General features: G+C 40.8%; 1 protein-coding gene and 1 long non-coding RNA gene across 13 annotated transcripts in view; one reads left to right on the top strand and one right to left on the bottom strand.

The window, feature by feature from the left end:
* Dock10 (dedicator of cytokinesis 10) overlaps positions 1-19198 on the top strand; it is a 231562-nt gene that overhangs the window by 66234 nt on the left and 146130 nt on the right. Inside the window, exon 1 of one of the 11 annotated variants that reach the window (XM_047543081.1) lies at positions 16433-16625. The exons of the other annotated variants lie outside the window; for them this stretch is intronic. Coding sequence (XP_047399037.1) covers positions 16521-16625 — 105 coding nt within the window. The 5' untranslated portion in view covers positions 16433-16520. Of the gene's footprint in view, positions 1-16432; positions 16626-19198 lie in introns of those variants that run through there. 11 annotated transcript variants of the gene reach the window in all.
* LOC124979017 (uncharacterized) lies at positions 5404-13872 on the bottom strand. Of its 2 annotated transcripts, XR_007107608.1 has the most exons (4): positions 13773-13872; positions 12137-12336; positions 8792-8896; positions 5404-5591 (listed from the first exon to the last, which is right to left on the bottom strand). It is a non-coding gene; the product is annotated as an uncharacterized LOC124979017 (long non-coding RNA). The 2 variants fall into 2 exon arrangements; XR_007107607.1 differs by lacking the exon at positions 5404-5591 and having other exon boundaries at positions 8515-8896.

The raw sequence follows: 19198 nt of genomic DNA, 5'->3' as shown, positions 1-19198 counted from the left end.
CTTTTTGAAGACCAGACCATAGTTAAGAACCATATGCATTTAGGTAATGAACAGCACATTAAATTTTGACGGGTTATCCAATGTCTTTTATTGTTATAGCAGTTTATCTTAAGAGTTTTTCTTATTCACATTAAATTCTATGGCACATTTTTATTATACCTTTCTAAACACACATGGTCTTCTTAATGTCACCAAGGAAAGCTCACACAAGAGACTTCACTTGATCTAACTCTCTGCATCTTGTATTTTAGTCCTCCTTTCAACATAAAGAATTTAAGTAAATATATTGAAAATGTAATAAATGGAAAAACCTCTTTTTACAAAAATGAACTTCAGGCCACATTGAAAAAGCATGATGGTTTAAGGCCAAACTGTTTTCATATTACTGAAACTCCTCTAGTCAGATTCCACACACACACACACACACACATCCCAGAGGCCCCTGGCTTTCTTGAACCTTCTCTGTCCTCTTTTGCTTTGCTCAGCAAGGGACATGATTATTCCATGGTGTCCCATAATTGTTTATGTATGGCTTCAGGCTTACCAGGCATTTCAAACACGTGGTGTTGGGGGAAAGAAGAGAGAGAGATACCTTCTAGAACCAAATAATTCTTTCTGGAATCAGGACAAGTAGGAGTGACTGTATTTCCTCCCTGAAGGCCAACCTTATTAACTTATACCAAGAGGATCAAATTCAAGCTTGGATGTGTGGTCATTGTTTATTGTTAATAGTATACAAAATAATTTGAGAAAATGTGCTTGAACAACATCCCTAGTAATAAGGGAAATGCAAATCAAAACTACCCTAAGATTTCATCTCACCCCAATTAGAATGGCGATTATCAAGAACACAAGCAACAATAGGTGTTGGCGAGGATGTGGTGAAAAAGGAACACTCATACATTGCTGGTGGGGTTGCAAATTAGTGCAGCCACTCTGGAAAGCAGTGTGGAGATTCCTCAGAAAGCTTGGAATGGAACACCATTTGACCCAGCTATCCCACTCCTTGGCCTATACCCAAAGGACTTAAAATCAGCATACTACAGAGATACAGCCACATCAATGTTCATTGCTGCTCAATTCACCATAGCCAGATTGTGGAACCAACCTAGATGCCCTTCAGTTGATGAATGGATAAAGAAACTGTGGCATATTTATACAATGGAATATTACTCCGCAATGAAGAATGATAAAATTATGGCATTTGTAGGCAAATGGACGAAATTGGAGAATATCATGCTAAGTGAGATAAGCCAATCTCAAAAAACTAAAGGACGAATGATCTCGCTGATAAGCGGATGAGGACATATAATGGGGGTTGGGAGGGGTTAGTATTAGGTTTAGGGTTAGGTTTAGAGTTAGGCTAAGGAGAGCGGTAAGAATGAAGGAAAGAAGGACTGTATAGAGGGAAAAGAGGGGTGGGAGGGGTGGGGGGGAAGGGAAAAAAATAAACATCATTACCCTATGTAAATGTAAAAAATAAAATAAAAAAAAAAGGAATTGCAGGATCTGGACACTCAAAAAAAAAAAAAAAACCAATTAAACAGAAAGATACTTGACAAGAGACTGGTCAGGTGCTTTGAGAGGTGACTCACTGTCTGACCTCAGCCACGATAGCATGGAAGCCATGATGTGGACATGGTGGAATAGCAGAGAAAATGGCATTAGTGATTTGGTTGGACACTTCCTGGGTTAACCCATCACTCAACAATCTCCTTGGATGTCAGTAAGAGAAAGGCTGATACAACTGTACAGTTGCTAGACTCTGAGCTATGGCAGAATCCTCTCTTGACCATCTTTCAAAGTGTAAAAAAAATGCAACAATAGCATATCTGCGAATAGCCCATAAAGTCATTGGATTACTTGGAGGACTTTTGTAGTCCTCCATCATTATTCACATCTTGTAAGCAAGGCTAGGACTCTATATGAAAAAAAGAATAGTATCACCTTAGCTTTCCAAAGATAAATGCAGAGAAGTAAAAACATTTGATAAAACTTCATGATCTCTCTCTCATTAACCTTGTAGGGTGTTAGAGCTAAGTGTCTTTGAGATTATTTATAATGTCAATTTATTTTATTGAATGAGGACAGTGACCAAGTACTGAGCTCCTTATTAATGTGTGTTATTTCTAAAACTGCACGTGCAAATCATTTTAAATTGATAGGTGAATACCTTCATAGTATCTTGAGCAATATTGCATGTTACACTCTACCTTTCTTCTATTCTTTGTATAAAATTATTGCTTGAAATGAGAACTTTACACTCCCTTTGAGAGGGAGTGTCTATTACTTAGAAGTTTTGCTCAGCACTGTTCTCATCACTTACATGTAGAGATGACAAACCACGCCATTAATTACCGCCTGGTTTCTTCTGTGAACTGATTCTACCTTAAATAGTTTTTTTTTAATATTAAAGATGAAATTTAGTTTAGTTTAATGCTTTTTATGGTTTAATCAATACAAGAAAGATTCTCTGTGCCATGCATTGAAGGTGGGGACATTCCAGTTAGATGTATGGGAATAGAAACACACTTTTATCACCACATTCAAATTATCAACGTTATTTTCATTTGAAGAATGCTCTGAGTAAATTATTGATGTACTATAGACCTTATTGACTGCAAATATACAAACAATAGAAATCTTTGGGTCTGTTGTCCTGTGAAAGACAAACAAACAAAAATCTCCAAACATTTACATATTGCCAATAAATTCAAATATTTAAAGATACTTTGGACAGAAAAAAATATAACCGAGACACAAAGTTGAGTCCCTGGCTGCCTGATTGTCATTCCCTTACAAATTGTTTTAGAGTTTCATGTTAATTTGGTGTTCAAACTTCAGGGAAGCAGCAAGAACTACACTGCTTCCAACACAATACAATTTATTTGGCTGATATGAGTGGGAAATGATTTTGATGTTTCTGTAAATGCAGGGCCAAAGATTCTATTTTGACTTCCAGACACCTGCAATCTGGCTCCTAATTCAGAAAGATTTCCACAGGTATAATCGAATAATTGCAAATCAGACTATCCTGTCTTGACTGTAAAATAATACAAAGAGAATGTGGTCATAAATAACTGACACTTAATTTAATTTTCAGCAATATAATGCTGAAGTGGAAGTATAAGATGTGACTAGCAATGCATCAAAAGCAACAAATATGTCCCCAAATCTGTTTACAAACCAGATATACCACCAGCTACTCCTGGAAGGAGGGGTGCAGTGTGGACTCAGGTGTTCCATGTTATCTCCCTAACTGGGTCAGGAATCATCTTCCCTGCTTATTCAGTGCTTACTGTACACCGTGACAGTTTGTCCGTAGCTCATCCTATTAACCTGAGATTTCACAAGGCCCAACAAATCCAAAGCCACATATCTAAATAATTCCCCCTTTTGTCTGGTTCAAATAAATCACTTTAAGTATTTATTTAAGTCATGTACTTCCCTGATGGATGTATCTTGGTCATTTGCTGTCAAAAGTCCCTCCAGAGAGAGATGGGTGGTTTGGTTCGTGCATAAAGGAATGGGCTGTAATGGAGAATGGTGCAGACATCTTGCCCTGAAGTCTGCCCGCCAGCCACCATGCTGCTGTCTCCGGGTTTTAGCACCCAGGCCACCTGTCATCTGCCCCATTTCTTCTCATAAACCCCTGCAATTCCTGACCATCCCAGAGAAGATGCTGCTGTCATCCCATGTGCTAAAATATTTTTAATTCGGTCTCATTGGGTCCCTCACTGTGTATGCTACTTACAGACACCATTTCCAAAATAGCATGACACAGAATTATAAATGTTCCATAAGAAAATGCTTCTGTGCACAAATAAGTGTGGGAAATAGTGCCTAGTCCACACTCCTTGGGAGTTTCATGCTGCATGTGGGAAATTCATGTCTCTGAGGAGTTCTTTGGTGAGGCCAGTTTAGCTTTGCCCAATCCTGCATTTCTAGTTAGTTGACATTGTACATCTCTCATCTGTAGTTGTGACTAGCACATTGGGAAGCTCTAGAACACACTAGAGGAAACACTACTCAGGAAAAGAGAAGATGCTAACCAAGATTTCTGAGCTGGGAAGGACATGGCCAAGCCTGTCTTTAGGAAGGACAATTGCCACAATGAGAGGGATGATTAAAAGAAAACATACCATCACTAGGAATTAGAAGGAAAGGCAATGAGAATTTTGTTGATTTGGTGTACTTATTGTTTGTAATTTTATTTTTGTCTTTTTGTTTCTGTTTTTAGAAGAATATTTTAAAGAAAAGATGATGGGATTTTTATTTTGTTGATTTTCTAGTGCTTTCGAATGCAAACCTTCCATCTCAACCCTTGTGAACCATCTCCTCTAATGCAGGTAAAGGCTTGCCTGACTATCCTAAATTCTTAGCACAAGGTCTGCACTCATACATGAAGGAAATGAACCTGTGGTTGCAAAGTCTGGGGGAACAAAGAGCAAGGGAGGGTGTTAGCCCCTCAGGCTGAAGACAGCGCTCAACGGTGGGCCTTAGCGATTCAGCACAGGAAGGAACATGCTCCCCCAAAGGAAAACAATGACAAAGAAAATAATGTGGAGAATACAGGGCCACTGTCTGTGGTGTAGATCACAACTGTAGGTTGCCTTATTGTCGTTCCTCCTAAGTCAGGCTCAAGTTGAGACAGACAACCGTTGAGGTGGGATCCGGGCACGTTGTTTGATAGACCCTGGAAGCTGAGGCTAAGAGGAGATGCTGCCTTGCAGGAAAATCAGTGCACAGTTGCCCCAATAAGAGGACAAGATTAAGGGCTGGGGATGTAGCTCGGTTGGTAGAGCGCTCGCCTCGCAAACACAAGGCCCTGGGTTCAATCCCCAGCACCAGAAAAAAAAAAAAAAAAACACAAAGAGGACAAGATTAGGTATCATGCCTTCCTTAACCCTGCGCTTTCCTCTGCCAGATGAGAAGTTCAGGCTTTCCTATAGAGGGGACCTTAGTAGTGGCCCCATAAAATCAGTCCCAAGACCAAAGCGGGGCAAAATAGAACATCAGGCCTTTTTGAAAGGGCAGTTGCCTAGTGTTAGCGTCTGCTCTGAAGCTACATTCGAGGCAAAAGTAAGGTATTTTAAAAACAGTGTGAACATTGAGATTTAACCAGGCTAATATGGGGAAATTTAGCGGGTGTGCGAACAGTGCCAGAATTCTTCTCGATGCTCTGTCTGCCGATCCCATCAAATGTGTGTCATCTAGTGAGAGCTTCTTAAGTGCAGTCAAGCAGCGGACAGGGAGTGGGGACAGGGAGCATCTTTGGGGGAATACCACCTGCAATAAGTGTGGAGAGAAGGGCTCTGACTGGAAATTGTCTTGCCATTAAAAATAAGAAGCAAAAGCTTATTTTCTCCATTCAGTCATTGATTTCTCTGAAAATGGATGATGGAAGTTGTTTTATTTAAAAACACAAATCTAGAATATTAAGGATGAAAAAGACTTTAAGACAAAGAGGTCCAGAGAGGTTATTGTTTTGTCCAAGATCACTCAACCCTTCAGGAAATAGACTGATTCTTGAATGCAGGGCCCTGACCACCTTCCGGTGCTCTTCTCACTGGGCACACAGATGACTCCGTCTAAATGAAAAAATAAGTGACTTATCAATGACCAGCTCCACTCAGGTAGTTAGGGTGCTGAAACAGAAGAAGGGAACACAATTCAAAACCAGTCTCTGCAAATATGTCTCTTAATACCAGCCAAAGCAAGAGGGACAGCAGTTTTAAATGCTGCTAAAGATCTTTTGATGCAATCGAGGTGACAGATCTCCTTCCCAATCTATGACATCCTTGCAAAAGAGAGCAAAGCCAGATTAAATGTCTCTTCGTCAGTGTACTTTAATACCTTTCAATGTCCTTGGAAATTTGTGGAAAGGCCAAGAGGAAGACAGAAAAAGAAAGTGCAATGCCCCCTTTTTTTTTTTTTTCTGTTCACAGCATCAGATTGGTAATTATAATGTTGGTATTTGCCACATGCCAGTAAAAAATCCAGCACAGTTGAGACATAAAGACCATACTGTTTATTGATCTGGGAATTTATAATCCTGCTTAGGCAGAAAAGTAACCATGGAAAGAAAAAAAAAAAGGCATATGATATTGGTTAAAATGTGGCTTTCTTAACTTCCTTGGCATTTGAGCCTTTTGTGTGGGATGAAGGCAGATGACAGAAATAGGATAATTGGAACCTTTTGTAGTTGTGCACAGTGGGGTTTTAAAATGAAATGACCAGTGTTGCAAGAAACAGTGAACACAAAGAGGTCTGTGGTGGAAGGGGCAAGTGTGTGGGGGAGAGGGGCTACTTATCCATATTCAAACCACTGCCTTCCATCTTGGCATGTCCTGCCCCTTTGACTGCCACTTTCGAAGCAGCTGGAACCCTTTTTGTGGACCTGATTTCAGCTCTTCCTAATACTTGATGCATAAACATCTAGGACCATAGTGTACCCCAAAATACACAACGTAGGAGCCCAGCTCAAGACCACCTCCTCAAAGGAATTGCCACATAATGAAAGTTGGAGCTAACATCCATTGAGCGTTGCTCCACTGCAGGCATCGTGCTGAGTGCTTTAGGCCCGTTCTCTTTTAAGCCTCACGACATTTATGAGGTGGGTATCATGGCTATCTTCAGTTTACGGGGTAACTTGTGCAGAAGCTCCCAGCAAGTATGTAAGAAGGCCAGGAATCAAATGCAAGCCAGCCGACTCAAATGCAAGATCAGCCTAGTGATCTTCCTTCCATTGGCCATCACCACTGCTTTTAAAATACTTTGCTTTTGCCTCAAATGTAGCTTCAGAGCAGACGCTAACACGAGGCAACTGCCCTTTCAACTTTAGCCTCAAAACATGTGTCTTCATCTCCAATTCCTGGGGCTTCACCTAAGTGTCCAGCTTGCCTCTTCCAAAGTAACATTCTCGTTTATTGAAGATTATAATGGCTTCATATATTTTCCAGATAAGCAATAGCTGCATTTTAATTAAAAAAGTGCTCAGAACAGAAACAGAAACCTAGACCTATAGACTAATGTGAATAGTAAGATTTCTAAGGCACATGGAGAAGTGAGAGAGGGAGCTGCCTGGAAGGACAGTAGGCAGGGCTGAGGTTCTTCCAGGCCAGTCTTCTCAGCTTTCTAGAGGTTCATGAAGAGCCTGGTCCGACATCCATCATCATCCACTGGCCCTGACAGCCATCATTGGAGAAATCTAGATTTAAACCTGGGCTGGGAGGTTGGGGATTTTGGCTTCCTTTCTCTTCAGGGAACTTCTGATGATGTCTGAAGCCATTGTTTGCTATCACATTTGGGGCAGAATGGAATGGTTTGAGCATGGAGCAGGGGTGCTACTGGCATTTATGAATGATCTGTTGCGAAATATCAATAATGCTGCATTTTAGAAAACTTGATTCAAACAAAAAATGAGACAAGCATGACCAGTACATGGGTCAGCTTTGTGCTACTGTGACTGAAACACCTGACAAGAACAAGTTAGAGGAGGGAAGTTTATTGTGACTCAGAACCAGAGGTTCAATCCATGATGGGCCAAGTTCATTGCTCTGGGCCCAGGATAAGGCAGAACATCTTGGCAGAAGGACATGAGGGAGGACAATTGCTCCTTTCATGGCTGACCAAGAAGCAGAAAGAGAAGCGGGGAAGGAAATGCAGGGCAGATGGACCCTTCCAGGGTATTCCCACCTTGATCCGCCCTCCAGCCACACTGTCTGCCTCGAGTTACCACCTGTCAGTCCATTCAAGCAAGGATGAACTGATGGTTATAGCTCTCATAATTTAATCATTTCACCTCTAAATATTCCCCAAAGTGAGAGGAGTTTGGGGGGGACACTTCATATTCAAACCATAACAACCAGACATATAAAAGCCCAAGCAGAGAAATGGCCCCTGAGGAGGAAAAGAAACAGAATCAAAGGTGGGTGGGGCAGATAGGAGGGAGGCTGGGAGCAGACATGAGACCCAGGGTTGAATGACTGAGTGACTCCAGAGTTTTCTCCTTAGTCTCCTACATGTGCAGCATGCCCCAAATGGCCACTTGACTGAATATGCATTAGGAAAAGAGAATATTCAATTTTATAAATTAAACCTCCATCCAGCATAAAAAAAAATGATTTGTATTGTACTGGGAGATGGTGCCTCAGAGGGTGTTATTAAATGATTTCTCTCAGAAAACTCCCAGGAGAACTGACTTCTCAGTCATTGTTTCCCACGGTTTCTCTGTATGGCATCTCCAATGAGCATCACCTGGATGCTCATTATAAAGCCAGGTTACTTAGCGCCCATCAGACTCACTGAAGTCTTGGATAGGGCCCAGGATCCTTATTTTTCACGACTTTCCGTGCGATTCTTAGACACAAGGGCTGGGGAGATAGCTCAGTTGGTAGGGTGCTTGCCTTGCAAGCACAAGGCCCTGGGTTCGATCCCCAGCACCCTCCCCCCCAAAAAAAAGTAGTGATTCTTAGACACACTGTATTACTTTTTCTTGGTGGTGTTACAATAATGACTTTCACAGCCATATCATTGTGCAGTCCCCAAATCACGTCATAGTACCTGTGTGAGATCATTTTTAATCTTGGCCAACATATGCTGTTTTCTGCTTCTGAATTCTACAACCAATATTCTTCATTTTTCACTTAACTTCTGCCCTCTTGTATTTCTGTGGATTGTTTATGTGTGCCATTGTCTCCCCATAAGAACTGTAGGACATGCTCTGTCCCAAACCTCTCTTTGCCACTGACATCTGGTAGGAAGCAGGCACAGGAAGTGCCGGGCCAACCTCTGCACATTTCTCTCGGTCTCCTGAGCAGATTAGATGGTACGACTGTCCTCTTTAGAGCTCTCCAGTCCTGCTTTCCTGGCTGTATCAGTACTTCTTGTTTGCCTGGTAAGGTGAAGAACAAATAGCAAAAGGTTAATTTGTCCTTTAATTGGGAACCTTAAGTTATGGAACATCAAAAGATCAAGAATTTACTGCAGTCTGCACAGCTAAATAAAGGAAATCCAACAGTTACTGATCTCCGAGGTACAAAGAAACTCTTGCTTGAGAAACCAAGATCTGTGGTTATTCTCTTTCCACAATGTAAAGTATTAATTCCTAAATTCAAATGCTACAGTTTTTCTGCTCCTGGCAGAGGCCTTAAAAGATGCAAATGCATTATGAGACCATTGAAGAAGTAGTTTGGGGGGGACTGGGTTGCATAGCTTACGCCCACTCTCACGGTCTGATCCACTCGCAAGCGATTGTTGGTCAGAATAGCTGGTGGCAGCCGTGCTCACAGTTTGGCATTTACTTAGCAATTTATTTCTCAGCGAATTTGTGTAGGGACGAATGCTTTATGGCCCTCTATTTGTAAAAACAAATCCCTCTTCAAAAAAAGAAAACAGAAAAAGATATGCATAATGTTGATATTCTACAAATGAACCAATTTTCCATTAGAACTTCACAGATTTAAAAGATCTTGGTTTCTTCATAAAACCTGCGTTAAATGTGATTTTTCTGCATAATTATTAAACAGTGGGTGACATTCATACTGAAAGCAAGGTAATTAGCAGCTGGAATGACTAGAGGAGAGCACTTTTAGGTGCTTATTTTATTTTAAAGAAAATAACTCTGGTTTGTAGATGACTTCACCAGCAGTGGGAAGCTGGGATGGGGCCCAAGCCAACCAGCAAGGAGGATCCCTCCGTGTATATGGCAAGCTGCTGTTGGGCAGTTGTCTGTACGTGTCGGTTGACCATAGCATTGATTCAGAGTTCCTCAGACCCAGCTGGGGCTGCGTTTGCATGTCTTCACCTGAGCATTTATGGCCCAATCATCTGCCTAAACCCAGAAAGCTTTTCAGTCTCCTTTAAAAGTAAAGGCACGATATTACAATGAAAAATGCATTACCTTTGATCTATTTATTTATTTATTTATTTGGGGGATGGTACCAAGGATCAAACTCAGGGTCACTCAACCACTGGGTCATATCCCCAGCCCTATTTTGTATTTTACTTAGAGACAAGGTCTCACTGAGTTACTTAGTGCCTCACTTTTGCTGAGGCTGGCTTTGAACTTGCAATCCTCCTGCCTCGGCCTCCCCAGCAGCTTGGATTACAGGTATGACCCAGTGCGTTTAATATTTTAATGGGAAAACAAGACTGCATTCTAGATGAAGAATTTACTGCATGACTTTTTAACAAGCACCAGCAATCCAAATGTACAAACTAGCAAGAAATGAATGTAGGAGCCCTGTGACACCCATTTTTGTTGTTGCCATTGTCATCATTCTTATGCCTTGACTTCTAAGGATGGAGACAAGGAGTGTGCATTGGGGCGGGGTCTCCATAAGAATGAGTGTAGTGTATATATACAATGGAATATTACTCAGCCTTAAAGAAGAATGAAATTCTGGCATTTACTGGTAAATGGATGGAGTTAGAGAATATCATGCTAAGTGAAATAAGCCAAACCCAAAAAGCCCAAGACTGAATGTTTTCTCTGATATGCGGATGCTAATTCACAATAGGTGGGGTCATAGGGAAGAATAGAGGTACTTTAGATTAGTCAGAGGGGTGTGAAGGGAGGAGAGGGGTATGGGGATAGGAAAGACAGTGGAGTGAAACAGTCATTATTACCTCATGTACATGTATGACTGCATGACTGATGTGATCCTACAATACGCACAATCAGAAGAATGAGAGATTACACTCCATTTATGTATGATCTATCAAAATGTATAAATGCATTCTACTGTCATGTACAACTAATTAGAACAAATGAAAAAAAAGAGAGAAAGAAAAAAGAAAAGAATGAGTGTTTGTCCCTTAGCGGTGCCCCATTTTCAGTAACAGGAAAGACCAAAACTGGAAATGTCTTAGATACACGTGATTCTTAAAGACAGTTGATATTTGTATATATTTGATCACCATTTACCCTTTATCATAAGGCATCAAAAACTTCAAGATGAAAGATTCTTAAATACCCAACAGGAAATTAAGAAAAGAAGAAACCCTAAAGTCAACATTCTTCATTTTTGAAATAGCACATTAAGATACTCCTTGGTAAGGTAAATGAGTGTATCCAGACTACAGTGTTTTTTCTGGAGACAGAGGGCTATGACCAATGATAAGTCAACTACAGAAAAAGAGGACCTCCTTTTCACTTGCTATTAGATTCTAAGATGGACTCACTGAACTCTATAAGAAAGAGTTCCTTACCTGTCCAATCCCCTTTCATCAAATCCTGATGAGGAATTTTCAGCTCTTTAATCCTATGGAAATTTAATAATATAAACAAATACCATTGCAACTTATTACATGTCTGAAGGGCTATGGTTGAAATACTGTCATGCATAAAGATAATGTATGCCTGAACACATGCATACACCCACAGCTAACACACACCACATACACACACTACATCCACATACCCTCCACACATGTAAGACACACATCACACCACACACACACACAGACTGCAGTCTGCTCTGTTGTTGGCATGTTTATATTCTCCCTCAAAGTGATCCATATTGTATGGAACTCTATTTTTTATGAAGTTTCTTAATATTTTATACTAAAATCAATGCTATTTGGATTAGAAGTCTACTAACAGGAGAAAAAAAAAGCCTTGTGTTCTACAGATATTGCCCACTGAAATTTTTACGAGTATAAACGTGAGGTTTTGTTGTGTTCACTTAAACCTTCCTAGAGAAACCTCTTCCCTCTTTGGTAACTCGGAGCTGTTGGGTTGACTTGACCTTTCTCACAGGAAGTAGTGAGCCCCAGTGCTACCAACCTGAAGAGCCCTTCTGCCTGGGACCAGGCTCAAGAGAGGCCACAGTGAAGAAGGAAGTAGTTACTGGCTATTCTGCTTCCTTTAACCAAGGTACAAGGTGGTGAGAGGGGCCTGCAGATGCTCTCTCCAGCCAGAGCAAGGCTATGCAGCAAATTAAACTCACTGGCTACAAGAGAGAACTGGATTAGAAATAGGAGAAGAAAAATAAGAGTTTCCTGTACTTTTCCCAACAGTAAGGCCATAATCACAGCAAGTGCTGAAAGACTCGAGATGCACTGTAATAAAGAAAAGATGGAATGAAGGGTGGTAAATAAAGCAAGTGGAAATGAATAGGAAGTGCCTTACCAGTTGTGCAAATGAGGATGGATTTCAGGAACCAAGCATGGCATCATGCATTCTTGTCCCAATCTCAACCACCAAGCTTCCAGTTGACTCTGAATTCCTAATGGTTCTTTGGGGGCCATTTTTATGGAGTGGATTTAGATGCATTGTCAGTGAAAGCCAAGTTTCTGCCCCTGTTTCTTAGGTTCACTGATGATGTCACACTTTAAAATGTAACATAATTGAACATTTTTAAAAGGATATTTTTTGTAGCTTATGTTTGTAATGCATTGCCTTTGTTTTCTGCATTTAGTTATGATTATGTGTCCACCATTATTTGTCTTCCTCTCTTCCAACTTTGTTTGGTTTTGGTTCTGTTATACCCGTTCTATTTATCACCTTTATTTCAGTTACTTTTTTCCCGTAAATGATCTATAAACCGAATTTGTGTTTCCTCCCACTCATAACTTAACTCCACAGCAACTGGATCCCACCTCACAGCCCAGTGGAAACCACATGTAAAGGCCAAGGGTTTTCCTCACCTGCACCACCTTCTCAGGACAGTCATGATGTTAAAATTGCTTTTAAAAGATAAACACGCATCTACAACTAAAAATATTTTTTTTTAAATAGCAAACACAAAGTTCAGAATATGTCTAAAGTAGACAGCATTCTAAAGATGTCCCCTCAATACTTCCTGATTCTTCAATCAAATGACAATCTTAGTACTGCTGTTGCAGGTCTTTACAGATATAAATTAAGACCACTCAACAATGACTCTTAAAGTATATAAATTTTTATGACTTGTCCAGGTGGAACCAGTCTCATCACATGAAGCTTAAAACCCAGGCTTCTTCTGGCTAGGATATCAAAATGCAGGAGAAAAGCTGGATTCGACAGATGAAGCAGAAGTCAGAGATTCATAGTGTGAGCGGGGTTTGACAGGCTATTTCAGGCCTAGAAGGAACCAGTGGCTGATAATGACCCCCTGAGTCCTACAACCACAAGGAATGGGTTTTCCCAATACTCATTTGTGAACCTGGCACCGGAATGTCCCATGGAGCCTTGAGAAGGGCCACCTCCCTGCGCGATGCCTGGACCTCAGCCTGGTGAGGCTGCAGTCAGAGCCTTGCAGGAAGGTGCTGTGGGGGTTGGTTTAGGCCTCTACATGTGCAAAATTCTGTTACAACAGCAATACAAATCTAATACAGATTGTAAAAACATTTTTCCTGAGTTTCTGATATCTTAGCATTTAAATTCCGGTTTCTTCTAACACATGATTAAGTCTGCCCATCTTAGCTAACATCCAAACATCTATTGACAATTGCTTTCTCTGACTGAACACCATAGGGCCAGATTTTGAATACATATATCAGAATGTGTGAGCTTGTGTATTTTGTACACACATGTATATGCACATAAATGTGTGTTTGTGTGTGCATAAATGCACACTGATATAACACCAAGCAAATACCAATCCTTTTCCATAAATGTTAGTTTACATATGTGCACATATAGGAATCTCCCATTATATGTGCCCATATACATACTCTTAGTCCCCAATTCAATAGACTAACACATATTTCGCATTCTATAAGCCCTATGCTAACTGTTCCATTCTACATATCAAAAACAGGCAGAGAGAGGTCAAGTAACTTACTGGAGGTCATCTAAGTTCTCTGTGGAGCCAAGACAGCAAGGTCCTTGGTTCTCAGCTCTCTCTTATGCTAAATCTCTTTAGGCCTTCTCAGGTCCTCCATCCATCTCTGCCCAAATGCACCACCTTCCTAAAACAACCCTCCCCAGGACCTCTGGGCTCTGCACTGCCCTGTAGTCACGCCCTATCCCCAGTTATCTCTAAGCCATCTCAGTGTTTCCTCAATTGCTTTCCGTCATGTGTAAAAGAATTTCAAGACTGTGTTCTCAGTTCTCCAAAAGTTCAGTTTATTTTTAGACCATTAAATTTAACTCTCTCCCTGTCTTTCCCCTCCATATCTCCAGTCCTTAGGTAACTGTTTTCTTTATTACCTGTTTTTAAAATTTGTATTGGGGATCAAACCCAGGGCCTTGTGCCTGCTAAGCAAGCATTCTACCACTGTGTCCTGGATTTTTTAAAGTTTTTCCAGGCTCCTTCTCACATGAGTGGTCTCCTCTGTCAGACATACACTTCTTAGTACTAGGAAGGATGCTATGCATTTCTCAGAAGGTCCAGCAAAGCCTTGAAGACAGCACTTAATAAATTCTGATCGTTTATTACTATCAGATTTCTTTCCCAATGAACTGAGCCGTGTCTCCTTGTGGTTGAGCCAACTGATCTCTGACGTGTCTTTGTTGCTGGTTTATTACAAACATAGTTTTTAACCTAAGCAGAGAAGGAATTTGTTGGGAATGATGTGGGGTGACTTGGTGGAGAAACAGGGGAGGAAGAAGCCCAGAAGATGACCCCAGCCATGCCATTCATGGGCATTGTCCCTCCTGTGCAGTGACCACAAGTCAGGCCTCTCTGACGTCTTCATAGGCTGTCTGGTGATGCCTCTTTTTGCCACTATCTGGGGAAATGGAGAAATGAGTCCCTCTCACATTGCAGAAGTTGGGGAGTGGGAGGGGCTTCAGAATAAAAAACCGTGTCACCTAAAGAGGAATAGATTAGAAAGAGAGGAAGTCACTGAAGGGTTTTTCAAGATTATTAAGTGCTGTGTTATGAGGTGATGTGCCTGTCTTCTAAAGTGGGGAGTCAGGGACTTAGGGTTCCAGCACCAAGAGGGTACATAGATGGGCTTCAGAAGTTTGGAGCTCCCCCTGAGTGTGTGCAGGTTATAAACACGTTGTTTCTGATGCGCAGTTATATCGTATTTGTTAGATTTGCAAATGAGACCATGGTTCAAAAGAGTTTAAAGTGCTATGTTCCAGTCATTAAAATAAAAACAGATCTGACACCAGAAAATCAGGTGACCCAGAGGCAGGCTTCCATAACATCATAAGGAAAGAAATGGCATCTGAAAGTCTGCAGATACTGTCTTGTACCTGCTCACCCAGTGGAGGTGGAGGGGTTCCTTAGAGGGTGTGATCTGTTTTAGAACCAAAGACACACAGTAGAATTTCTAAATATCCAATGACCATGGATCAGAAGGGGCTGTGCTTGATTGAATCCTTGATTACCTGATTTAGTCAACAACTCCACAAGGATATAGTTTACCTGCATGGTTGTCATTTGTACAGCAACTTGCTATTTTTCTAACAGTTTTCAAAGGAAACCTCCTCAGTTTCCATGCTTACCCAAGGGATCCTGGAACTGTCTTGTCACCTGTGTGGCATGCATCACTGCGTGACAAGGTATGGGATGTACAAGTGGCCCAAACCCAGGTACATACATGTGCTTCAACTAAATCTAATTCCAGTTTGGGAAAAGGAAATAGCCTAGTCCTATGGCCAGCAAATATCTCTCATCTCACTCACCTTAGAAAAAACTGAACACATTCTCTATTTATTTGTAAATTATATAGTTCTAGGTACCAGCACTGGTTTAATCACTGAGAACACAGTCAGTGAGGCAGAAGAAACCTCCATTCTTGCCCAACAGAGTCCAATGGAGGAAGATAGACCACAAGTAAGATAAATGAGTAAATGGTATGGTCGTGTTATATGCTAGTAAACGCTATGGAGAAAACAGAACAGGAGAGAGCATGAAGGTGAACTTAAGGGCAGAGTCTCGCTTTTTAAATAGCTGCAGAAAAGGGAGTGAAGACCTAAAGATAAGGGAGGGCATTAACTGTTCAGCTCTTGGTAACCATTTGACATATCAGACTTAAGGCAGCCATGTGTGTGTTGAATTCAACCATAGTAAAGCATAATTTATTTAGGCAACCAATAAAAATAGATAATACAAATATCTTCTGCTTCTATCCTAAAGGATGATCCTGGGAGACCACTCACGTAGTCTACACTTGCACATGCAACTGCTTTAAATGGAATTTTCTATCCACAGTTCTGCGGTTACAGTTACCTCTTGGATCTGGCCATCATTACAAAGTGTGGACAGCTGCTTTATGGCAGATATGAAGCCAGTAGTAAATTGACTCACTCCTGACTTGGTCCCACGGAGTGATTTTCCGTCATATGGTCTGTGTAGCTCTGAGCAATCCTCTTCCACGCCCAGGGTCCCTTTGTGTCTCTGTCTTGCTTCAGCGCAGGTGTGGGGGAGAACTTAGGCACCAGAGCAGAGCTGCTCACAGGAAGTGGTCACTTGTTGGTTTTCTTTTCCTTTCTGTTGAGTTCTATTCATGTAACATGAGCATTTCCCTTTTTACCGAAGCAGAAAGATTTGCTCACTGTGGTGAAGCTGCAGAAAGAAAGATTTAACTACTTCGATATTTTAAAAATATTCCCTGACTCAAATGACAGAAACACAATGAGCTTCCGAGGTAAGGTTTTCAAACGGGAGCCCAGTGAACTCTGGAAGAAGAGACGGACACTGAGGAGAATCAATCAAGGAGAAATCCACAGATTTAGTTCTGTAGGTATCTGAATATCGACGTTTTGCTTTTCTTCTTTCCTTCAATACTGTCTCTTTTAAAAGGTGGTTTTCTAACATGGACTATTGGCAAAGTCCTGTAAAAAAATATTCACTTTGGTTCATAAATATCCACTTTTATTGGCATCATTATTTTTTTCAAAGTCATACTGCTTTCAAACTATCTGCACTTCTTCTGAAAATATGGGTAGAGGATTTAAATTTTGGAATATTTGGAATTCATCTAAGGTTATCCTAATATTAGAGTACGACTTGTTATTTCTGGGACAGTTATTCTTTTTAGTAAAGAAAAGCTCACCCATGTGTAAAGTAGGACCCCAGTTGATGACTTAGACATAGTTGTAGTTTTTAAATGTCGCAGCTCTATTTTTATTCTTTACCACCACTTTACCTTAAAATTCTTAGCGACGACAATCCAAAACATGAAAGAAAAAGTAAAGAAGCATTTGGTGGATGAGCCAAGTTTATAAAAGGTGATTCATTTTAAAGATCAAAAGGATTTGGTTTGTTTTTACTGTTGAACATGTTTCTGCCCTATTGTTGTTTATAAATACAATGAGTGCTCTGGAGAATGGGTACTTATCATAGAATTCTGGATTCCTGTCTGTAAGAACTACGGACAGACGCACGTCACAGCAGATTGCTGACTGCTTCAGTGACTCCCAGGAGATGTGGGTATCCCAGTATCCACAGGTTGCTTTCCATCTTTTCATCAATACTTAGTTTTAACAAAGTGAGCCACAGAGTCGTATGCTAACATAGACTTCTGGGCCAAGTCCTGTACAAAACAGGACACTCGGGGTGGCTCCTAAATAGCCTCTTTAACTTGCACCATTATTCTGTGGGGTGCGTGTTTTATTTGTTGTTGTTTTTTTTGGTTTTTTGGGGTTTTTTTGTTTTTTGTTTTTTTTTTGCAGGGATCTGGGGGCTGCTATTCTTTGCGGATTTTTAGCAACACCCTCACCTCTATCTACTGAATGCTGAAGGCATCCTGCCCCCAGTTGTGACAAACAAAAATGTCTCCAAACATTACCAGATGTTCACTGGGCAGGGAGAGTGACTTCCTGGTTGAAAATCTGTGTTCTAGGAATTAAAAAAAAAAAATATTTTACTTAATATAAATATTTATAATCTACAGGTAGAAGAGGTTTTTAAAAATTGCATATAAATACATATATAGCTACTTATCTGAATTGTCATTTATGACTATGAACAATCAAATCGAAGAATAGTCACTCATCCCTTCATATGCCAAAATCATGTCAAGTGTATGTGGCTTTCTGTATACTTGGTGGCACTTTAACAGGAACAGAATTCATTAGAGGTTTCTCTTACGGGGTTGGTGTATGTTGTTATTTGTTCAGATTCTGTCTCAGTGCTGCCTGTTTGCCATTGGTGATACACACAACCAAGCTACCAGCTCGGTTTTTGCACCCAGCATTTACTAATCAGACTATGCAGAGTCCTGGACTTAACTTTTGCTCCCCATTGATCAGAAGTAGGAGCCGGGTGGTATCCTCTCAGCTGACTCTTAAGAGCCTCTTCAATTGCTTACCATCATTCGGTTAAAGAGTATAATTGTTTCAAATATTTGTTTGGTTTGAGATTATTTTAACCTTTAGGCCAGTTCTAAAAACTCAATTTCCATGCTGCATTTCTCTCAGGGAATTTGAAAGTACAGTGGGTTATGACACCCCAAGATTTACTTCTTGTTTCCACTAAAAGAGACAACACACAGGAGAAGAACGTGTCTATCTTACACTCACCACACTTACAGGGTTGGCACGAGGACAGCCTCCAGTGTCCCAGCATATAATGAAGCTAATCACTCTATGAATTATCTTAATTGAATTTGAACATATTGCTACCGAGTACTATGGGAAAAGCAGCCAGTAAGACGCCGTGTTTTCCCAGAGCATTCAGTAGCGATGCATTCAAATTTAATTAAGATCATTCATACAGCGATTAGCTCTTTTCTGTGGAAGGCACTGGGGACTTTCCTGCTACAGTTGCCTGCTTTTTGTCGCCCTAAGATAGGCATATCTGCTTTCACAGGTTGCCTCTGCTAGTGTGAGTAGGGGATTGTTCTGTCCATCTTCAAGCATTATCCTAAGGTGTGGTTCACCTTAGAGAATCAGGGAAATGAAACAAGTCACTAGAGGGCTAGATTTGACAGAGCTCTCACAGGGTCATGATGTCTACCGCTCACCCATCTGTCAGCCTTTGGACAGGTTACATACATCATCCTGAGCTTCAGTTTGCCCTCTTGCAAAATGTTCGTAATAGCACCTCTCTATTCTTCAAACTGCTGATTAGGATTTGATTTGATAACATGCTTTCTGAACATGGCCTGAACACTTTAAAAAAATTAAAAGTGTTATGTTGTATTGTTAAACTATGTAAAATAGTTCCATCTCCAAGGGAAGGAGGCCATCAGCCTAGTTTGGTTGTCTTTTCAGTGACTGCAACAATTAAAGCCACCGGCCTATGAGTGACGCTTCTCATCTTGATTTTTTGGTAACAGAACTCCTCAGTAGACACACTTCTAGATTACA

The sequence above is a fragment of the Sciurus carolinensis genome, chromosome 3 (genome assembly GCF_902686445.1).
Source record: "Sciurus carolinensis chromosome 3, mSciCar1.2, whole genome shotgun sequence".
Taxonomy (NCBI): domain Eukaryota; kingdom Metazoa; phylum Chordata; class Mammalia; order Rodentia; family Sciuridae; genus Sciurus; species Sciurus carolinensis.
The sequence above is the reverse complement of the archived record's forward strand: the minus strand, read 5'-3'. Positions and strand labels throughout refer to the sequence as shown.